This window comes from Loxodonta africana, chromosome 12 (genome assembly GCF_030014295.1).
Source record: "Loxodonta africana isolate mLoxAfr1 chromosome 12, mLoxAfr1.hap2, whole genome shotgun sequence".
In the NCBI taxonomy this organism is placed as follows: domain Eukaryota; kingdom Metazoa; phylum Chordata; class Mammalia; order Proboscidea; family Elephantidae; genus Loxodonta; species Loxodonta africana.
Window position 1 is genome coordinate 40,377,417 of NC_087353.1, and position 21,103 is coordinate 40,398,519.

The following is a 21,103-nucleotide window of genomic DNA, read 5'->3' on the forward strand; positions in this document are numbered from 1 at the left end:
CATAGAGGTAGGATTTACAACACATAGGAAAATCACATCAGATGACAAAATGGTGGACAGTCACACAACACTGGGAATCGTGGCCTAACCATGTTGACACACATTTCTAGGGGACACAGTTCAGTCCATAACATGGGGTCTTACTATACATATTGCTGTGCAACTTTTTTATTTTATATATTGCGGACATCTTTCCATGTTAGCATATAATGTTTCATTTTTTCTTCAAACTGCTGAACAGTATTCTACAGTATGTTTGTACTATAATTTGTTGAACCATTTCCTGTTGATGTACATGTAGACTAGTTCCGGTTTTCCATAAATGCAAACAATGCTGCAGTGAACATCTTGAGTGTTCTATAACCCAGAGAGACCTGTAAGACGCATTACTGGGCTCAGAGATTCACTCGTCAAATTTTGATGGAAAACTACAAAATAGCCTTCCAAAAAGGCTGTAACAATTTATGCTTCTATCAGTTGCGTATGAAGAGCCAGTTATTTACTTAGATACGTTCTTACCAGAATTGGATAGCAACCATATTTTTAATTTTTGCTAATCTGATAAGTAAAAGATGATAACTTATTTTGATTTCTTATAAGTTGTGTTGTTATTGAGGGTGAGCACTTTTAATTTTGTTTATTGGCCATTTTTATTTCTTCCATGAACTTCTTGTTCGCACATTTTTGTTATTAGTTGTGGAAGGAGACTTTCAGTTGCAAATAACAGAAAATTCAACTTAACTTGGCTTACTGAGGGGGATTTATCAGCATATTGAACTGAGAAGCACAATCGTAGGATGGGTTTCAGATGTAATATGATCACAGCTCTAGTTTCTTTTTCTGAAATCCTCAGCTCTGTCTGCTTTTGGAGTTGGCTCTATCATTAGACTAACGTTTTTCATGTTTGCAAGCTGCTATAGCAGTACGAAGCCGTAGAAGATGATTTGTGTCCCAGAATTCCAGGCAGAAGTCCTGAATGTCATATTGACTAGACCATCCCTAAATCGGTACAAACCTGCATAGGCAAAGGCATTTGACTGTATGAATCATAACAAATTATGGGTAACATTGCAAAGAATGGCAATTCAGAACACTTAATTGTAGTCATGAGAAACCTGTACTTAGACCAAGAGGCAATCGTTCAAACAGAACAAGAGTATATTGTGTGGATTAAAGTCAAGAAATGTGTGCATCAGGGTTGTATCCCTTCATCATGCTTATTCAGTCTATATGCTGAGCAAATAATCCGAGAAGCTGGAATATATGAAGAAGAACGAGGCATCAGGATTGGAGGAAGACTCATTAGCAACTTGGGATACGCCAATGACACAACCTTGCTTGCTGAAAGTAAAGAGGGCTGGAAGCACTTATTGATGAAGATCAAAGGCCACAGCCTTCAGTATGGATTACACCACAACATAAAACAAAAATCCTCACAACTGGACCAATAAGCAACAGTATGATAAACAGAGAAAAGATTGAAGTTGTAAAGGATTTAATTTTACTTGGATCCACAATCGACACCCATGAAGTAGCAGTCAAGAAATCAAATGACCCGTTTCATTGGGCAAATCTGCAAAAGATCTCTTTCAAGTGTAAAAAACAAAGATATCACTTTAAGGACTAAGGTGCACCTGACTCAAGCCTTGGTGTTTTCAGTCTCCCCATATGCATGTGAAAGCTAGACAAGGAAAAAGATGGAAGAAGAATTGATGCCTTTGAATTATGGTGTTGGCGAAGAATATTGACTATACCATGGAGTGCCAGAAGAAGTACAGCCAGAATGTTCCTTAGAAGCAAGGATGGCTAGACTTCGTCTCACATACTTCAGACATATTCTCAGGAGGGACCAGTCCCTGGAGAAGGACATCATGGTTGGTAAAGTAGGGAGTCACCAAAAAAAGAGGAGGACCCTCAACGAGATGGATTGACGCAGTGGCTGCAGCAGTGGGCTCAAACATAACGATTGTGAACATGGTGCAAGACGGGGCAGTGTTTTGTTCTATTGTACATAGGGTCACTATGAATGACTCAGTGGCACTTAACATCAACAAACCAATACAGGTGGTCAAGGGAATACCATGCACTGATTGGTTTTGGTGTTGGTTACCTGAGCTAGTGATCTTGGCAAGAAAGTGAGATTATTCTGATTGGTTTAACCCATAAGTTGGGCTGGGTTCAGTCCCATGTAAACTACATGGGAACTACACAATGGGGTGGAATGGATATTGCGGTGATAACCACAGATTCCATATGGTTTCTCATTTTCCTATAATTTGTAGAAGTTCTTTGTGGAATATGGGTATTAACCCTTTGTCTGTTTCACATATTGCAAATAGTTCCTTCCTCCCAATCTGTTGTTTGCTGTTTAACTTATAGTATCGTTTGCTTTGTAGATATTTTGAATGTTTATGTAATCAGTTCTATTAGCTATTCTTTTCCAGTGTGGCTTCTGGGCTTTGTGCCATATGTTGGGAGCTCATCCTTGTCTGAGATTATGAAAATATTCTCTGATATTTTCTTCTAATACTTTTATAGTTTTTTAAATTTTTATTGTGCTTTAAGTGAAAGCTTAAAAACCAAGCCAGTCTCTCATACAAAAACTTGTATACACCTGGCTATTATACTCCTAGTTGCTCTCCCTCTAATGAGACAGCAGCCAGCTTCTGACCCACTCTGCCCTCTCACCTCTTCTCCAGACCGGAGCTGCCCACATAGTCGCATGTGTCTATGTGAGCCAATAAGCTCACTTTTCACCAATATCATTTTCTATCTCATAGTCCAGTCCAACCCCTGCCTGAAGAGTTGGCTTTGGGTATGGTTCCTGTCTTGGGCTAACAGAAGGTCTGGGGACCATGACCTTTGGGGTCCTTCTAGTCTCAGTCAGTGACAACTGACTCAGTCTCTCATACGTTAAGTCTGGCCTTTTTACAAGAATTTGGGGTCTGCATCCCGCTGCTCTCCTGCTCCCTGAGGGGTTCTCTGTTGTGTTCCCTGTCAGGGCAGTCATCTGTTATAGCTGGGCATCATCTGGTTCTTCTGGTCTCAGGCTGATGTAGTCTCTCATTTATGGGGCCCTTTCTGTCTTTTGGGCTCATAATGACTTTCTGTCTTTGGTGTTTAGTGCTTTTATAGTTTAAAAAATATATTTAAATGCTTAATTTATCGGGAACTTATATGTGCATATGGTGTGAGTATGGATCTAACTATTTTTTTTCCAAATGGTTTGCTATTTTCCCAACAAATTTATTGACTAATTCATCTTCCTTCTCCTTATTTGAAATGTTGTCTTTATTATATACTAAATTCTCATGTGTGTGGGTATGCTTCTGCACTTGTATCTTGTTCTGCTGATCAGCTTCACTTATTCCTGTGCCAGAACTACAGTTTTAATTACTGGTGCATTATAGAAAGTTTTAGTATCTATTATAGCAAGGTTTCCCTTTTTCTTTTTTGAAATTTTATTTACTCTTTTCATGCATTTTATTTCAAGGTGGACTTAAGGGAACTTGTATTCCAGACTCTGGTATCATTAGTAGCTTTTTGAAACACTGGTGTGCATCTCATGGGGCACTCATTGTGTCTCCCTTCCCAGAGTCCCTTGAATGCTCCTAGGCTGGTGAGCCTAGAGCTTGGACTTCTTCATCTCTTTCCAGTCCAGGTGTTTAGAACATAATTTTCTTCTTTCAGGATGCCATAGGGCATTCTCCTTTTAGTCTATAAGACCCCAGAGAAATTAAACCTTAAGGCCTTTGTATTAGAAATTATTGCTGTGTAACAAATTACCTCAAAGCTTAGCTCAAAACAATAAATATTTATTATCTAATATAGTTTCTGAGGGTCAGAAATCTGGGAATAACATAGCTGGATTGTTCTGACTTAGAGTTTCTCATGAGGTTGCAGTCAGAATGTTGGCCAAGCCTGTAATCCTCTGAAACCTTGGCTGGGCTAGAGGATCTGCATCCAAGCTCACTTACATGACTGTTGGCAGGAGACTTTAGTTCCTCACCACGTTGACCTCTTCGTAGTGCTGGCTTCCCTCAACGAGTGATCTAAGAGAGAGACCAAGATGGAATCTGCAGTATCTAAGCCTAATCTTAGAAGTGACACACCATCATTTCTGATGAATTCTTTTGGTTTCACAGACCAACTGGGGTGCAGTGTGGCAGGAGATTACACAGGGTGTCAACACCAAGAGGTGGAGGTTATTGGGGACCATCTTGGAGACTGGCTACCACAGCCTCTTTAGGCAAATCTTGCAAGTTTGTTCTTTTCTAAGTTAAAACATGTTCAAAATTAAAATATATATATATAAAAGACATACAATGACCCAATCACAAAATGGGTGAAGGACTTAAATGGACATTTCACTGAAGAGGACATTCAGACACGTGAAAAGATGTTCAGTGTCATTAGCCATTAGAGAGATGCAAATCAAAACCACCATGAGATACCATTTCACTTCTACTAGGGTGGCTAAGATTAAGAAAAAAAAAAAAAGGCCCAGAAAAGAACAAATGTTGATGAGGATGAGGGGAAACTGGAACCCTTATCCATTGCTGGTGGGAATGCAAAATGATACAGCTGATGTGGAAAACAGTGCAGTGGTTCCTCGAAAAGCTAAAAATAGAATCACCATATGACTCAGCAATTCCAATCCTGGGTATATACCCAGAAGACTTGAAAACAGGGACTCAAAAAAAGAATTGTACACTAATGTGCCTAAATGGCCATTAACAGATGAATGGATAAAGTGTTTCACATGCATACAATGGAATACTACTCAGCCAGTAGGAGAAATGAAGTCTTGATACATGCTACAGTATGGAGGGAGCTTGAAGACATGCTGAGTGAAATATGCCAATCACAAAAGGACAAATATTGTAAGACCTCAATTATGTAGAAAGACAAGGTAAAGCAAATGTACAGAGAACAAAGCTTATTAGCAGTTACCAGGGATGGGAGGGAGGGGGAAGGGAGGAGTTAATAGTAATGGAAAAATTACATTGGTAAGGGTAGGGTTGCGCAGCTGATTATTGTAATTGCTGTCAGTAAGTTGTACACCTGTAAAAGTTGAACTGGTGAAAACTGTGTGATAGATATATTTACAACAATGACGACAAAAAAAAAAAAAAGGAAGCTGCTGAGACTGCTTATGTACAACCAAATACCTCATGGAATTTATTTACTTGGTTTGGAGGTTTAGGGTGGTGGTTTCATGGGACATCCCAGTTAATTGGCCTAATGACTTGTTTAGTACTTCTGTTCTACTTCCTAGTTGTTGAGTAACGCCTGCGGTCTTAAAAGCCTTGGGCCATCCAAGGCAGAACAATTTGTCTCTATTCACCTGAGTAAGGAGAATCAGAAATAGAAGGAGAATATGGAATGTGTGGCTAATTGCCTCCATCAACAACTGCCTCCTTTACCATGAGACTAGAAGAACTGGATGGTGCCTAACTGCCATTCCTGAACATTTTGATCCAAGATTCCATAGAAAAATCCTGATCAAAATGGGAAAAATGCAGAATTTCAAATTCTCATGGACTCCAGACTTCCTGGAGCCATGGAAGGTGTATGAACCCCTGAAACGTGCCCTAAGACAATCTTTAAACCTTCAACCAAAAACATTCCCTGAAGTCTTCTTAAAACCAAACGATAGTTTAGCTTAACTAGTAAGAAATGTCTGCCGTGAGTATTATGCCCTTTTAAGAGCTAACTACATGGGATCAAACTAACAACAGCAACTTGAAATTCAGAGAGCAGTGTATTTATGTTAATGAGGGAGTAACAACTCAGAAAAGGAGGGTGAGAATGGTTGCACAACTGGAGGAAAGTAATCACGGTCACTAAATTATACATGTAGAAACTTGGTGTGTGTTTTCTGTGTATATTCTCAACAGCAACAACAAAATAAAAAAAAAATTAATGGAAAGGATACAGCCTAGGATACCCTGTGATACAAATCTACTTTGTCACATGGGGTTGCCTTGAGTCAAAATCAACTTCGTGGCACTTAACAACATAGAGACAGTAAAAAATCAGTGGTCGCACAGGTTCAGGGGGAGGGGAGAGAGGTGAATAGGGAGGGCACAGGACATATTTAGGGCAATGAAACTCTTCCGTATGATACTGTATTGGTGGACACATGGCATTACACGTTTTTGAAAACCCATAGAACTGTATATACAACGTGAAAAGTGAACCCTAGTGTGAGCTATGCACTCTAGTCAGTAACAGCATATCAGTATTGGTCCATCAGTTATAACAAACGTACCACAGGAATGCAAGATGTTACTAGGAGAAGCTATCTGTGCAATTTTTCTGTAAACTTAAAACTACTGTAAAAAATAAAGTATGTTTAATTAAAAAAAAAAAAGATGTACTATGAAAAGTTATCTACCGCCCCCTTCCTCTAGTTACTCTGTTCCCTTCCATCCAACTTTTACCTTTCATATGTATGCATCCAGGTATATTATACATATACAAGGAAACAGATACATAATTTTTTTGTTTTTAACACATGATAACGTGCTATACACACCATTTTGGACCTTGTTTTTTCTCTTAATAATGTAGATTAAAAGTGGTACCATCTTGGTACTTAATCATTTCCTTATCTTTTATTTCCTTGGGTGATCATAGCAGGACTTACTTAACCAGTTCTCTATTTGTTGGTTGTTCTCATCTTTTGCTGTTACATACAATGCTGACATAGATAAGCCCCTTATGTAGAAGTGAGAGCCATTTGTATTTCCATTTGTGAATGTCTGTTCATATCCTTTGCCCATTTATTTACTTATTTTTCTTACTGATTTGCAGGAACGTAGCCCTTTTTAAAAAGGAGAGTGGTTTTATATTTAAATATATTTCTCAATATATTGGTTTTTATATAGACTTTTAATTTTTTTTAATTATTTTGAAGCAATATCTAACTTATGAAAAAGTTACAGGTACGTTATGAAGAAATTTTTTTCCTGCACCAGTTGAGAGTAGGTTGCTGACATGATGTATCACCATCCTTGAATGCTCCAGTGTGTATTTCCCTCAAATATAAACATTCCATGGTTTAATCTACATAATCACAATGTTGTTAGTTGTCTTCAACTATTGGTGACCTTATGTATAACAAAGCGAAATACCACTCAGTCCTGTACCATGTTCATGATTATTGGGATATCTGAGTCCATTGTTGTGGCCATTGTGTAGTGCCTTCCAACCTAGGAGGCTCATCTTCCAGCACTATATGGCATGAGATTGTGTTGTAATGCATAAAGTTTTCAGTGGCTAATTTTTGGAAGTAGGTCACCAGGCCTTTCTTCCTAGCCTGTCTCAGTCTGGAAGCTTCACTAAAACCTGTCCATCGTGGGTGACCCTGCTGGTATTTGAAATACTAGTGGAATAGCTTCTAACATCATAGCAACTCACAAACTACCATAGTAAAGCAATCTGATGGACAAACCAAAACCAAACCAAACCCATAGTGACTCTATAGGACAGGGTAGACCTGCCCTATAGAGTTTCCGAGGAGCACCTGCTGGATTTGAACTGCTGACCTTTGGTTAGTAGATGTAGTTCTTAACCACTAGGCCACCAGGGTTTCCATTGACAGACAAGTGGTAACATAATCACAACAAAGTACATAAGCCAAACCTGTTGCTGTTGAGTTGATTCTGCCTTATAGCAGCACCATAGGTCAAAATAGAACTGCCCCATAGAGTTTCCAAGGCTGTAACCTTTAAGGAGAAGAGTGGTGTAGTGGTTAAAGCTCTCGACTGCTAACCAAAAAGTTGGCGGTTCGAACCCACCAGCTGTGCCACTAGACAAACGTGGTAGTCTGTTTCTGTAAAGATTACAGTGTTTGAAACCTGGCAGTTCTCCGTCGTATAGGGTCACTCTGAGTCAGAATCAACTCCACAGCCATGGGTCTGGTTTGGTTTAATCTTTAAGGAAGGAGATTCCACATCTTTCTTCACAGCGCAACTGGTGGGTTCCAGCTGCTGACCTTCCAGTTAGCAGCCCAGTGCTTAACCACTGCCACCAGGGCTCTTTATAATCACAATAAAAAACTCATTGCCATCTAGTTGATTCCGACTCATACTGTCCCTATAGGACAGAGTAGAACTGTCCCGTGGAGTTTCCCAGGAGTGGCTAGTAGGTTTGAGGTGTAGGAATTTTGGTTAGTAGCTGAGCTCTTAAACACTGCGCCGCAAGTGCTTCACAGTACACCCTTCTAAATCAGGGAATTAACATTGATGGTGTCATGCTCATGCCCAGCAGTGTCTCTGCTCCCTTGGCCCTAGAGGAGAAGGGCACATACCCTAAGCTAAACTGCTTGAGTTCAAATTGCAGCTCTGCCACTTACTAGATGTGGGTTTTCAGGCAAGCCATTCAACCCCCCTGTGGCTCACTTTCCTGACCTCTTACAAAGGATAGAATAATAATGCATACTTCATAGGTTGGTGTGAGGATTAGATGAGTTAATGCTTAGAATAGTGGTTGTCACATACTAGAAACCCTAACGTTGTCGTTGTTAGGTGCCGTCGGTTCCGACTCATAGCGACCCTATGCACAACAGAATGAAACACTGCCTGGTCCCGTGCCATCCTTACAATCGTTGTTATGTTTGAGCTCATTGTTGCAGCCACTGTGTCAGTCCACCTTGTTGAGGGTCTTCCTCTTTTCCGCTGACCCTGTACTCCGCCAATGATGATGTCCTTCTGCAGGGATTGATCCCTCCTGACAACATGTCCAAAGTATGTAAGACTCAGTCTCGCCATCCTTGCCTCTAAGGAGCATTCTGGCCGCACTTCTTCAAGACAGATTTGTTCGTCCTTTGGGCAGTCCATGGTATATTCAATATTCTTCGTCAACGCCACAGTTCAAAGGCGTCAACTCTTCTTTGGTCTTCCTTGTTCATTGTCCAGCTTTCACGTGCATATGATGCGATTGAAAATACCATGGCTTGGGTCAGGCACACCTTAGTCTTTCAGGGTGACATCTTTGCTCTTCAACACTTTGAAGAGGTCCTTTGCTGCAGATTTGTCCAATGTGATGCGTCTTTTGATTTCTTTACTGCTGCTTCCATGGCTGTTGATTGTGGATCCAAGTAAAACGAAATCCTTGACAATTTCAATCTTTTCTCCGTTTATCATGATGTTGCTTATTGGTCCAGTTGTGAGGATTTTTGTTTTCTTTATGTTGAGGCATAATCCATACTGAAGGCTGTGGTCTTTGATCTTCATTAGTAACTGCTTCAAGTCGTCTTCACTTTCAGCAAGCAAGGTTGTGTCAACTGCATAACGCAGGCTGTTAATGAATCTTTCTCCAATTCTGATGCCCCGTTCTTCTTCATATAGTCCAGCTTCTCAGATTATTTGTTCAGTGTACAGATTAAACAGGTATGGTGAAAGAATACAACCCTGATGCACACCTTTCCTGACTCTAAACCAATCAGTATCCCCTTGTTCTGTCCGAACTACTCCCTCTTGATCTATGTAAAGGTTCCTCATGAGCACAATTAAGTGTTCTGGAATTCCCATTCTTCGCGATGTTATCCATAATATGTTATGATCCACACAGTCGAATGCCTTTGCATAGTCAATAAAACACAGGTAAACATCCTTCTGGTATTTTCTGCTTTCAGCCAGGATCCACCTGACATCAGCAGTGATATCCCTGGTTCCACGTCCTCTTCTGAAACCAGCCTGCATTTCTGGCAGTTCCCTGTTGATATACTGCCGCAGCCATTTTTGAATGATCTTCAGCAAAATTTTGCTTGTGTGTGATATTAATGATATTGTTCTATAATTTCCACATTCGGTTGGATAACCTTTCTTGGGACTAGGCATAAATATGGATCTCTTCCAATCAGTTGGCCAGGAAGCTGTCTTCCATATTTCTTGGCATAGACGAGTGAGCACCTCCAGTGCTGCATGTGTTTGTTGAGACATCTCAGTTGAATCTCAGTTGATATTCCATCAATTCCTGAAGCTTTGTTTTCCGCCAGTGCCTTCAGAGCAGCTTGGACTTCCTCCTTCAGTACCGTTGGTTCCTGATCATATGCCACCTCTTGAAATGGTAGAATATTGACTAATTCTTTTTGGTATAATGACTCTGTGTATTCCTTCCATCTTCTTTTGATGCTTCCTGCATCGTTTAATATTTTCCCCATGGAATCCTTCACTATTGGCAACTCGAGGCTTGAATTTTACGCACCAATCACTAGGGCCCTAGGTGAAGAATTAGAAGATTTTTATCAGCTGCTGCAGTCTGAAATTGATCGAACATGCAATGAAAATGCATTGATTCTTACTGGCGATTGGAATGTGAAAGTTGGAAACGAAGAAGGATCAGTAGTTGGAAAATATGGCCTTGGTGATAGAGACAATGCTGGAGAGCGAATGATAGAATTTTTCAAGACCAACTACGTCATTGCAAATACCTTCTTTCACCAACATAAACAGCGACTACATGTACCTCGCCAGATGGAACACATAGAAATCAAGTTGACTACATCTGTGGAAAGAGACAATGGAAAAGCTCAATATCATCAGTCAGAACAAGGCCAGGGGCCAATTGTGGAACAGACCATCAATTGCTCATATGCAAGTTCAAGCTGAAACTGGAGAAAATCAGAGCAAGTCCATGAGAGCCAAAATATGGCCTTGAGTATATCCCACCTGAATTTAGAGACCATCTCAAGAATAGATTTGATACATTGAACACTGGTGACCAAAGACCAGACGAGTTGTGGAATGACATCAAGAACATCATCCATGAAGAAAGCAAGAGGTCACTGAAAAGACAGGAAAGAAAGAAAAGACCAAGATGGATGTCAGAGGAGACTCTGAAACTTGCTCTTGAGCATCGAGCAGCTAAAGCAGAAGGAAGAGTTGATGAAGTAAAAGAACTGAACAGAAGATTTCAAAGGGCCTCTCGAGAAGACAAAGTAAAGTATTATAATGACATGCGCAAAGAGCTGGAGATGGAAAACCAAAAGGGAAGAACACGCCCGGCGTTTCTCAAGCTGAAAGAACTGAAGAAGAAATTCAAGCCTTTAGTTGCAATAGTGAAGAAATCCTAATACATGGCATAAATAATATACAAACCATAATTAGCAATGCACAAACACCAGAAGAGAAACCAGATAACTGGAAGCTTCTAAAAATCAAATACTTATGCTCTGCAAAAGACTTCACCAAAAGAGTAAAAAGACATCCTACAGACTGGGAAAAAAATTTTGGCTACACGGTATCCATTAAGGGTCTAATCTCTAAAATCTACAAGATACTGTAACACCTCTACAACAAAAAGACAAATAATCCAGTTAAAAAATGGAAAAGGATATGACCAAAGAAGACATTCAGGCAGCCAACAGACACATGAGGAAATGCTCAGGATCAATAACCATTAGAGAAATGCAAATCAAAACCACCTCAGCTCAACAAGGCTGGCATTAATCCCCAAAACACAAAATAACAAATGTTGGAGAGTTGTGGAGATATCGGAACTCTTATGCACTGCTGGTGGGAATGTGAAATGATATAACCACTTTGGAAAACAATTTGGTGCTTCCTTAAAGAGCTAGAAATAGAAATACCATACGATTTAGCAATCCCACTCCTAGGAATATATCCTAGAGAAATAAAAGCTGGCACATGAATAGACATACGCACACCCATGTTCATTGAAGCACTATTCCCAATGGCAAAAAGATGGAAACAGCCTAAATGACCATGAACAGATGAATGGACAAACAAATTATGGTATACACACCCAATGGAATACTCTGCAATGATAAAGAACAATGATGAATCCTCAAAACATCTCACAACATGGATGAATCTGGAGGGCATTTTGCTGAGTGAAATTTGTCAGTCACAAAAGGAGAACTGTTGTATGAGACCACTGTTATAAGAGCTCAAGAAAAGGTTTACTCTCAGAAAAAATCATTCTTTGATGGTTATGAGGGTGGGAGATAGAGAGAGAGGGGGAAAATCACTAACTAGATAGTAGAAAAGGATCAACTTTGGTGAAGGGAAGGACAACACACAATACAGGAGAAGTCAGCACAGCTGGATCAAAGCAAAAGCTAAGAAGGTTCCTGGACACATCCAGACATTTTAAGGGACAGAGTAACTAGGGCTGGGGCCTGGGGACCATAGGTTCTGGGGACATCAAGGTCTATTGGCATAACAAAGTTTATTAAGAAAATATTCTACATCCCACTTTGGTGAGTGGCATCTGTGGTCTTATTGAGAGTGGCCATCTAAGGTAGACCAGTTGGTCGCACCCCACTTGGAGCAAAGGAGAATGAAGAAAACCAAACACACAAGGGAAATGTTAGCTCAAAGGACTGAGGGACCGCATGAACCAGAGACCCCGCCAGCCTGAGACCAGAAGAACTAGATGGTGCCCGGCTACCACCAGTGATCATCCTGACAGGAAAAACAACAGAGAGGCCCAGATAGAGCAGGAAAAAAATGTAGAACAGAACTCAAATTCATGTAAAAACACCAGCCTTAATGGTCTGACAGAGACTGGAGGAACCCCTGGTACTATGGCCCCTAGATGCATTGTTAACCTAGAAGTGAAGCCATTCCCGAAGCCAACTCTTCAGACAAAGATTAGACAGGACTATAAAACAAAAATAATACACATGAGGAATGTGCTTCATGGTTCAAACAGATAAAAGAGATGAAATGGGCAGCTCCTGTCCAAAAGCAGGATGAGAGGCAGCAGGGGACAGTAACCGGTCAAATGAACACAGGGAACCTGGGGTGAAAAGGGGGAGTGTGCTGTCACATTGTGAGGATTGCAGCTAATGTCACAAAGCAATATTGTATAAATTTTTATTATGAGAAATTAACTTGAGCTGTGAACTTTCACCTAAAGCACAATAAAAAAAAAAAGTTTGTCATAATGTAAAAGCTATTTTTTTTATGTCAATGTAACTGTTATTATAGTTGGTGAAAGTAGTAGGTTACATTTTATAGTATTTTATGATAGCCACAGATGAGGTTATTGGAGATCATAGACTGTAATCACAAAAACCAAGATCTGTTGCTGTTGAGTTGATTGGAACTCATGATGACCCCACGTATTACCCGGTAGGTCAGCTCTGTAGGGTTTTCCTGGCTGTAATCTTTGTGTTGATTGGAACTCATGATGACTCCGTGTATTACCCCATAGGTCAGCTCTGTAGGGTTTTCCTGGCTGTAATCTTTGTGTTGATTGGAACTCATGATGACCCCGTGTATTACCCGGTAGGTCAGCTCTGTAGGGTTTTCCTGGCTGTAATCTTTGTGTTGATTGGAACTCATGATGACCCCGTGTATTACCCAGTGGGTCAGCTCTGTGGGGTTTTCCTGGCTGTAATCTTTGTGTTGATTGGAACTCATGATGACCCCGTGTATTACCCGGTAGGTCAGCTCTGTAGGGTTTTCCTGGCTGTAATCTTTGTGTTGATTGGAACTCATGATGACCCCGTGTATTACCCGGTGGGTCAGCTCTGTAGGGTTTTCCTGGCTGTAATCTTTGTGTTGATTGGAACTCATGATGACCCCGTGTATTACCCAGTGGGTCAGCTCTGTGGGGTTTTCCTGGCTGTAATCTTTGGGGAAGCAGATCGCCAGGGCTTTCTTCCATGGCACCACTGGGCTGGTTCAAACCGCAGCCTTTAGGTCGGTGGCTTAGAGCACGCTGCTTGTGGCACCTAGGGGCTTTTGAACTACAATATAAGCTATAAAATGCTCAGGTAACCCAGAGTATATTTTTGTTTTTTTTTTAGATTTCAGAATGACTTCCATTTTGATTTGCACTTTTAGAAATCTTCCCAGCACGTCAAAATGGGCCCTCAGATTTTGTAAGTTTAAACATTCCTTTCTTTTTAAAGATCAGATTTGAATTTATAAGCATCTTACATAAACTTATAATTTTTTTTTGTAAAACAGTTTATTTTCTTTTCCAGCTGTAAGACCTCTGAGCGGTTCCTCCCAGCTGCGAGCTGCCCCAGGTAATGTATAAAATAAACATTTCTGCTTTAAATATCAGCTTCCAGATTCTTGCATTACAAATAAAAAGCAAAATTAATTTACTCATTTTCCCTTTTTCTGAGCAGCATGAACATCACTATTGCCTTCAAATGAAAAAAGTATATAGGGCCAATCAGTAATGATATAACATGTTGTGGGATAGGGCTTGAGGATGTGGACAGGGGACTGCTCTCTGGGATGGAGGTTCCATGATCCTTGATGATCATAGTATTCGCTCCCTGGCTGGAGATTATTAGCTTTTAAATACTCTTGAGACCGTTTTTGAGCCAGAAGTTAAATTTTCGAATTTGCTGTTAGTAATTGGCTTCTCTATTGATGAGTATCTTCTTTTCCCATGTGCAGGAGGACCCATTCCTGAAATAGAGATGACTGAAGAACTCAGTTAATAAAAAGGTTCTTTAGTCAATATGAAATGGACAAGTAAGGAAATTAGTTGACTTTTAAAGGGTCATTTAGGTCCTCAGTGGAACCCATGGATTAGTCTTCTTTACTTTGTCGAGTACATACTTTTGCAGAACCTGCTGTAAATACGCATCTTCAGTGGCCAGTGCTGAAAACACTGACAGAGTTGTAATGTAGATTCTCCTTGCCCACATTCTCTACTGCCCTATAATTTCTGATTTCTGTTTCACTGTATCTACTTGTATAAAAACTTAATGGAAAAGATACTTAACCCGGATTCAGAAGACCTGGGCTCTGTTTCAATTCTACCTCTTTCTGGGTAATGTGGGCTTGACCTAGCCACTTTATTCTCTGTGCTTTAGTTTCCTCATCTAAGAAAGAAATAGGAATTATAGTCTTGTTAATCTCATGTAGTTATGAAGATAAATAGAAGCACTTGGAAAACCATAAACTTGATATAAATGCAAGATGATATTTTTCTGTTATTTGACATCCAGTACAGTAAAAGCTGCGAAACCCAGAACCTGCATAGGGTGGAAGCCTGTCAGAGAAGGAAAACCAATATTTTCCACTACATAGAGAGTGATGGAAAAGTAGTAACTGTACCCTGTCAGAGGTGAAAGACTTGGGAGACCCAGAAAAACAAGGCAGTCCCGTCGAGTCCCGGCCCTCACAGTTTCACTCCATGGTCTCAGAAGTCTGTTGCCTAAGCTTAACTACAGAAGTTTCATGTTGTCATGTAACAAATATATTTTTCTTGTGCCCTCTTAATTCTAACCAGAATATTGACTTCCATTAACCTCAGAAAGAATAATTTCTTTCTGTCTCATTTCACCTTTTCCCTAATTCCAGTGCTAACTCAGTCCTTTGCTGTGCAAAGTCACAAGTAGACCTGATCCTTGCCAATTGGGAGAAGGTCATACTGAATATCAGCAGAGGTAAAGCACTTATCTGGCGTTACCTGGCATAAATGCTGAATACCAGCATTTATCTGGCATTTAGAGTATCCTTCTTTATACTGCTCTTTAACTTTTTTTTGTATGTTTCTGCCTATCCAATTATATTGTAAGCACCTAAGAGACTTAAGCCTTTTTGTATCCCTAGTACCCTGCACGTAATTTGTTTTTACACCAACGGTGGTAGTGGTACAAGAAGGAACATGATAAGACAAAGAAGTGTGACCAACTGATGTGAGGGGCCCATCTGCCTGTGCTGAGCAGGTTTTAGGTTACAGTAATTTTGTAACTCATTCCTCCTGAAGCTCACATGACAGCCCTGCCTGACAGAGCTGTTAGGATGAAGGAATTGGAAGAGCAAATATAAAATCTCTTGTATTGGTCCCATCCCTTCCATTCACATTAATATTATATTTGTCCTGGGCTTTAGACTGCATGCTTGGGTTTGCCACGTATCCCCTCGCTGCCTTTGTCTCCTTTGCCAACACATCTCCATCAGCACCTCCAGGGTCATCTTTGTGCCCAATTTTATCATGACTCTTAGCTCTGACTACCATTCTCTTCAAGTTAGTTGTGGAGTATAGGTTATTGCAACAGTATAGGTGTTTATCATAAATACTTCTCTGTGATATTAGTGGGTGTTGGTTTTTGAAATTTTATTCTCAATGATTTAGGATTTTTCTCAATCCAATGATGAAGGAGTGATGTTAGTAAGTGGATTCCAACATTAACAATTGGTTGAGAAAAGAATGAGATAGACTTAGATATACTAATATGGAAAGACCTTGAAGCTACATTGTTAAGTGAAAACAGCAAGTCAGAAAAGTGTACTTGATACACAAATGAATGTACATGCGTTAAAAGGAAAAAAAGGTTTGAAAGTGTACATGCGAAACCAGCCATGTTTACATCTGGGAAGGAAATAAAAAGAGGGGATGGAGGGCATAAAAAGGGAACTTTAGTTTTCACTCTCCGTATTTTGATGTTGTTTTTTCTCTCTTTTTTGGGCTACATACATACATTCATATGTTATTCTTTAATTTTAAAAATTAAAGGACTATTGCTCTTCTGAGGTTAAATAAATCAACAAATAGAGTGAAACAGAATCAGGAGGCATTCTAAGTTTTTGCAGAATAGCAGTAGTTATCAACTAAGTAGCCTTTAATTCTACATATAAAAGCAAGAATATCAAGCTATGTGAAGAGTGAGTATTAGTCATTGCAGCTTCTAATATTAAGGGCAGATTTATGTGTAAAATTGATTGCTTTTAATGTGATAGGTTGTCAAACACCTGATAAAAATGAACAGCTTTGTTACTGGTGTAAATACTCTCATCGTTGGATGTGATCTGTTTTCCTTGAACTTTATTTAGAAACTTGTAAATGCTTATCAGTTTCTCAGCTTTTCTTCTTAATGTTGAAGTGGTTTGCTAAATGGCAAATCAACGTGGCACTAAATGATGTAATTCTTAGAGTATCTTTAAAAATGTGACAAGACATTTGACTTCATATATTTTAATTAATAATTCTTTGAACTTTATCTTAAAGCCACCCAGACCAAGTCAAAGAAGACCTTAGCCAAGCCCAACATAAGGAATATTGTGGTGGTTGACGGGGTTCGCATTCCGTTTTTACACTCAGGCACTTCGTAAGTACAAATGGTTGGGTTATTAATCCCTTCTTTTTTTTTTTAATTTTGATTTTAATTTAATAATTTTTATTGTTTTTTAAGTGAAAGTTTACAAATCAAGTCAGTCTCTCACACAAAAACCCATATACGCCTTGCTACACACTCCCAATTACTCTCCCCGCCTGCTCTCTCCCTCCACTCTCTCTCTTTGCGTCCTTTTCGCCAGCTTCTAACCCCCTCCACCCTCTCATCTCCCCTCCAGGCAGGAGATGCCAACATAGTCTCAAGTGTCCACCTGATCCAAGAAGCTCACTCCTTACCAGCATCACTCTCCCACCCATTGTCTGGTCCAATCCATGTCTGAAGAGTTGGCTTTGGGAATGGTTCCTGTCCTGGGCCAACAGAAGGTCTGGGGGCCATGACCACTGGGGTCCTTCTAGTCTTAGACCATTAAGTCTGGTCTTAAGAGAATTTGTATTTATCCCTTCTTTTAAGGCACTTCCAAAAGTGGTCTTTGTAAATATAACCCAGTAGGTAGTAATACTATTAGTGGACTAATTCATGCATAACATTTTCATGAAATTAGTACATAATAAGTAAAGCCAGCAGTGAAATAACATGGCAAAATTGGTTTTATGTTCTTTCTCATGAATGAACCTAGTGTACTTTTAGCTTGAACCAGCCCTGTTTTGAAAGTCTAGAGTTAGTCCAGATAGCTTGCTTCCAGCAGTTATTTACCTGGAGACAAGTCCATTGTTAGATGCAGCAGCGTATGTTAACAAGTACTCTTTGGGTATTTCAAGTGGAATGAAAAAAGATTTTATGAAAGCGCTCGGGTTTTTGTTGACATTATTTGTTTTCTTTCCACAGATACAAAGACCTGATGCCACATGATCTGGCTAGAGCGGCCCTAACGTAAGTGGATGCAATTTTACTTTAGTGCTTCTTTTATTAAAGGCACTTTTCTGCAATTTTTACACTTAAAATAACATTTAATAGAATGATCACATCCAGGATTTATTAGCTTTTATGTGGTTAGAAGAAACTCTGATTAACTTTTATAAGATTAGCTAGTGAACGTCAGTGATCTTTATCTTGTTGCCTTAACAAACAATCTCTTGGCCTGACAATATTTAATGAGTAGGCTAGCTAGCCCTAAGTTATTTAAATAAACAATGCAGGACTGGATTGATCAGCCTAAACACAATTTATATACTTGACTATTTTTTTTAAACAGGAGCTTAATGACTGTACAAGGGTAGCTGAACAGCCTATGCAGATATTAATGTAGAAAGAAGTCTAGAAAGACACCTGGAGATTCACGTGCAAACCGAGTAAAAATGTAAAATTAGGTATGGTAAATGAGGTTGAGATAAATTAATAATTTGGTGAGAGTCATAAAATGTGTGCCTGTTTCTGTGGTGCAAATGAAAATAAGGCATTCTCTCATTCCTTTTCCATAGACACCTTGCCTTTGTGTCTTCAACCAGCCATAGGTCTTTTCTAGCTTGAAAAATTCTTTGGTGACTTTTTATTTGTCTTTCTTATTGTGGTTTAGGTGAAGGTTTACAGAGCAAGTTAGTTTCTCATTAATTAATAGATACACTGTTCTGTGACATTGGTTGCCAATCCTGCTATGTGTCAACACTCTCCCCTTCTTAACCTTGCGTTCCCCATTTCCATTTGTCCAGCTTTCCTGTTCCCTCCTGCCTTCTCCTCCTTGCCCCTGGGCTGGTGTGCCCATTTAGTTTCATATACATGGCTGAGCTACGTGTATTATTGTTTTAGGGCCTGTCTAATCTTTGGCTTCAGTCAACCTCAGGTGTGACTTCAGTACTGAGTTAAAAGGGTGTCCGGGGGCCATACTCTCAGGGTTTCTCCACTCTCCATCAGACCAGTAAGTCTGATCTTTTTTGTGAGTTAGACTTTTGTTCTACATTTTTCTCCAGTTCTGTCCAGGACCCTCTGTCGTAATCCCTGTCAGAGTAGTCAGTGGTGGTAGTCAGGCACCATCTAGTTGTGCTGGACTCAGTCTGGAAGATGCTGTGGTAGGTGTGTTCCACTAGTCCTTTGGAATAATCTTTCCCTTGTGTACTTGGTTTTCTTCATTCTCCTTTGCTTCAGATGGGGTGGGACCTGAGGTGACTTTTCTGTCTATTCTAACTCTGGTTCTATTTTTCTCTTCCTGCTAGACTTCAAGAATAAGTGATCTACAACAGTTACCTCTCTTTCTTTACTGTCCATTTACTCTTCTTAATCTCATAATAATCTGATTTCTGTTCTCATTGCTCTGTAATAACCACAGTTTAGAAGCTTCTCTTAATAATAACTTTGTAATCACTTAATGCGTAATACTTTTCTCAGGCTTAGGTCTCTTTATACTCTAGCATTTGATGCTGTCAGCCTACTTGAAACAGCCTTACTTTGACTTCTTAATATGTTATGATTTTCTTCCCGTCTCCCTGATACTTCTCTATTTTTCATTAAACTGAATCTTTTCCTCTTTCTCCTTTTAAAAGTTATTCTGCAAGTTTTAGTCCTTAGAGCTTTGCTTTTCTCTGTATGCAAACTTTCCCTTAAAAAAAAATCTCATTGATTTTGTTATGTAGAAAACACTCACATCTCTAAATTTGACCTATTTTCTTGAACACCTCATGCTTAGCATGTCAAAAATCAAAATTATTTTTTACCCCAAGCCAGCTTATTTTCCTATTTCTGGTAACGGCACTGTAAAGGCTATAACAATTTAGATTTCTGTCAATTGCATGCGGAAGAACAGAATTGGTTATCAGCCATATTTTTAATTTTTGCCAGTTTGATAAGTCAGAATGATACCTTGTTTAAATTTTTAAAGAGTTTTATTGTTCTTGAAGTTGAGCATTTTTTGTTTATTGGTCATTTTTATTCTGTGAATTGCTTCTTTGCTCATTTTTCCTTTTGGTCATGTGTCAGGAAGGAGACTTTTAGTTGCAAATATTAGAAAATTCAACTCAAGTTGGCTTACTAAGGGGGATTTATTGGCGCATAGGCTAGAAGTTTGCAAGTTTTTCCGCAACTTTTTATGTAAAAAAAAAAAATGTCATAGACAATAAAATTGAAAGAATGATACGGTGAATACCTGAATACCCTTCACCCAGATTCACAACTGTAACCATTTTGCCACCTTTGCTATAGCTGTGTGGTCTGGACCATTCGACAGTAAGTGCTGACAGCTTAGCCCTAAATCCTTCCCTAGGAGTAAGGACCATTCCTGCTAAACACAATACCGTTATCGCAGCTAAGAATAATAGTGATTCCATGATGACTTCTAATACCTAGTTCATATTCAGATTCCACTCAGTTGTTCCAAGGATGTCTTTTTTAATAGTTGATTTTTTTTTTTTTAAACCAATATCGAGGCAAGGTTCCTGTTACAGATGCATATGTCTCCTTCCCAAAACCACCAAACCCATTGGCGACGAGTCGATTCCAACTCATAGCGACCCTATAGGGCAGAGTAGAACTGCCCCGTAGGGTTTCCAAGGAGTGCCTGGTGGATTTGAACTGCTGACTTTCGGTTAGCTGCCGAACTCTTAACCGCTATGCCACCAGGGTTTCCATGTCTCTTTAGTCTCTTTTAATTTAGAACATTTTTCCCTCTGTGACATTGACTTTTTGAAAAGTCCAGGCCAGTTGTCCTATACCTAACCTAAACCTTTCCTATAAAAATAGAATGTCCTATATTCTGAATTTTTCTTTGTGATGTTATTTAACTTTTCTCTCCTCTGAGTTTTCTATAAACTGGCCTTTGGGTCTAGAGGCTTGATTAGATTCACGTTAAACATATTTTGGTAAAAATGCTTCATGTGTGAGTATAGTTCACATTGTACCATATGAAGAGGCAGACAATGTGTGATGCTAAACCTGACCACTCTATGCAGGTCAGATCTTTTGATTGTAAAGATACATTCTTCCTTTTGTGATTTGTAATCTGTAAAGTGATACCTTAGCACCACTGAATATCTTGTTCCCCAACAACCTTTCACCAAATGGTTTTAGCATCCATTGATACTTTTTGCCTGA

The 21,103-nt window shown here is 39.5% G+C and overlaps 1 protein-coding gene across 1 annotated transcript in view; it reads left to right on the forward strand.

Moving 5' to 3' along the window:
* Positions 1 to 21,103, forward strand: part of HADHB (hydroxyacyl-CoA dehydrogenase trifunctional multienzyme complex subunit beta) — a 49,997-nt gene that overhangs the window by 3,515 nt on the left and 25,379 nt on the right. Inside the window, exons 2-5 of the mRNA XM_064295143.1 lie at positions 13,790 to 13,864; positions 13,970 to 14,014; positions 16,960 to 17,059; positions 17,912 to 17,956. Coding sequence (XP_064151213.1) covers positions 13,798 to 13,864; positions 13,970 to 14,014; positions 16,960 to 17,059; positions 17,912 to 17,956 — 257 coding nt within the window. The 5' untranslated portion in view covers positions 13,790 to 13,797. The remainder of the gene's footprint in view (positions 1 to 13,789; positions 13,865 to 13,969; positions 14,015 to 16,959; positions 17,060 to 17,911; positions 17,957 to 21,103) is intronic.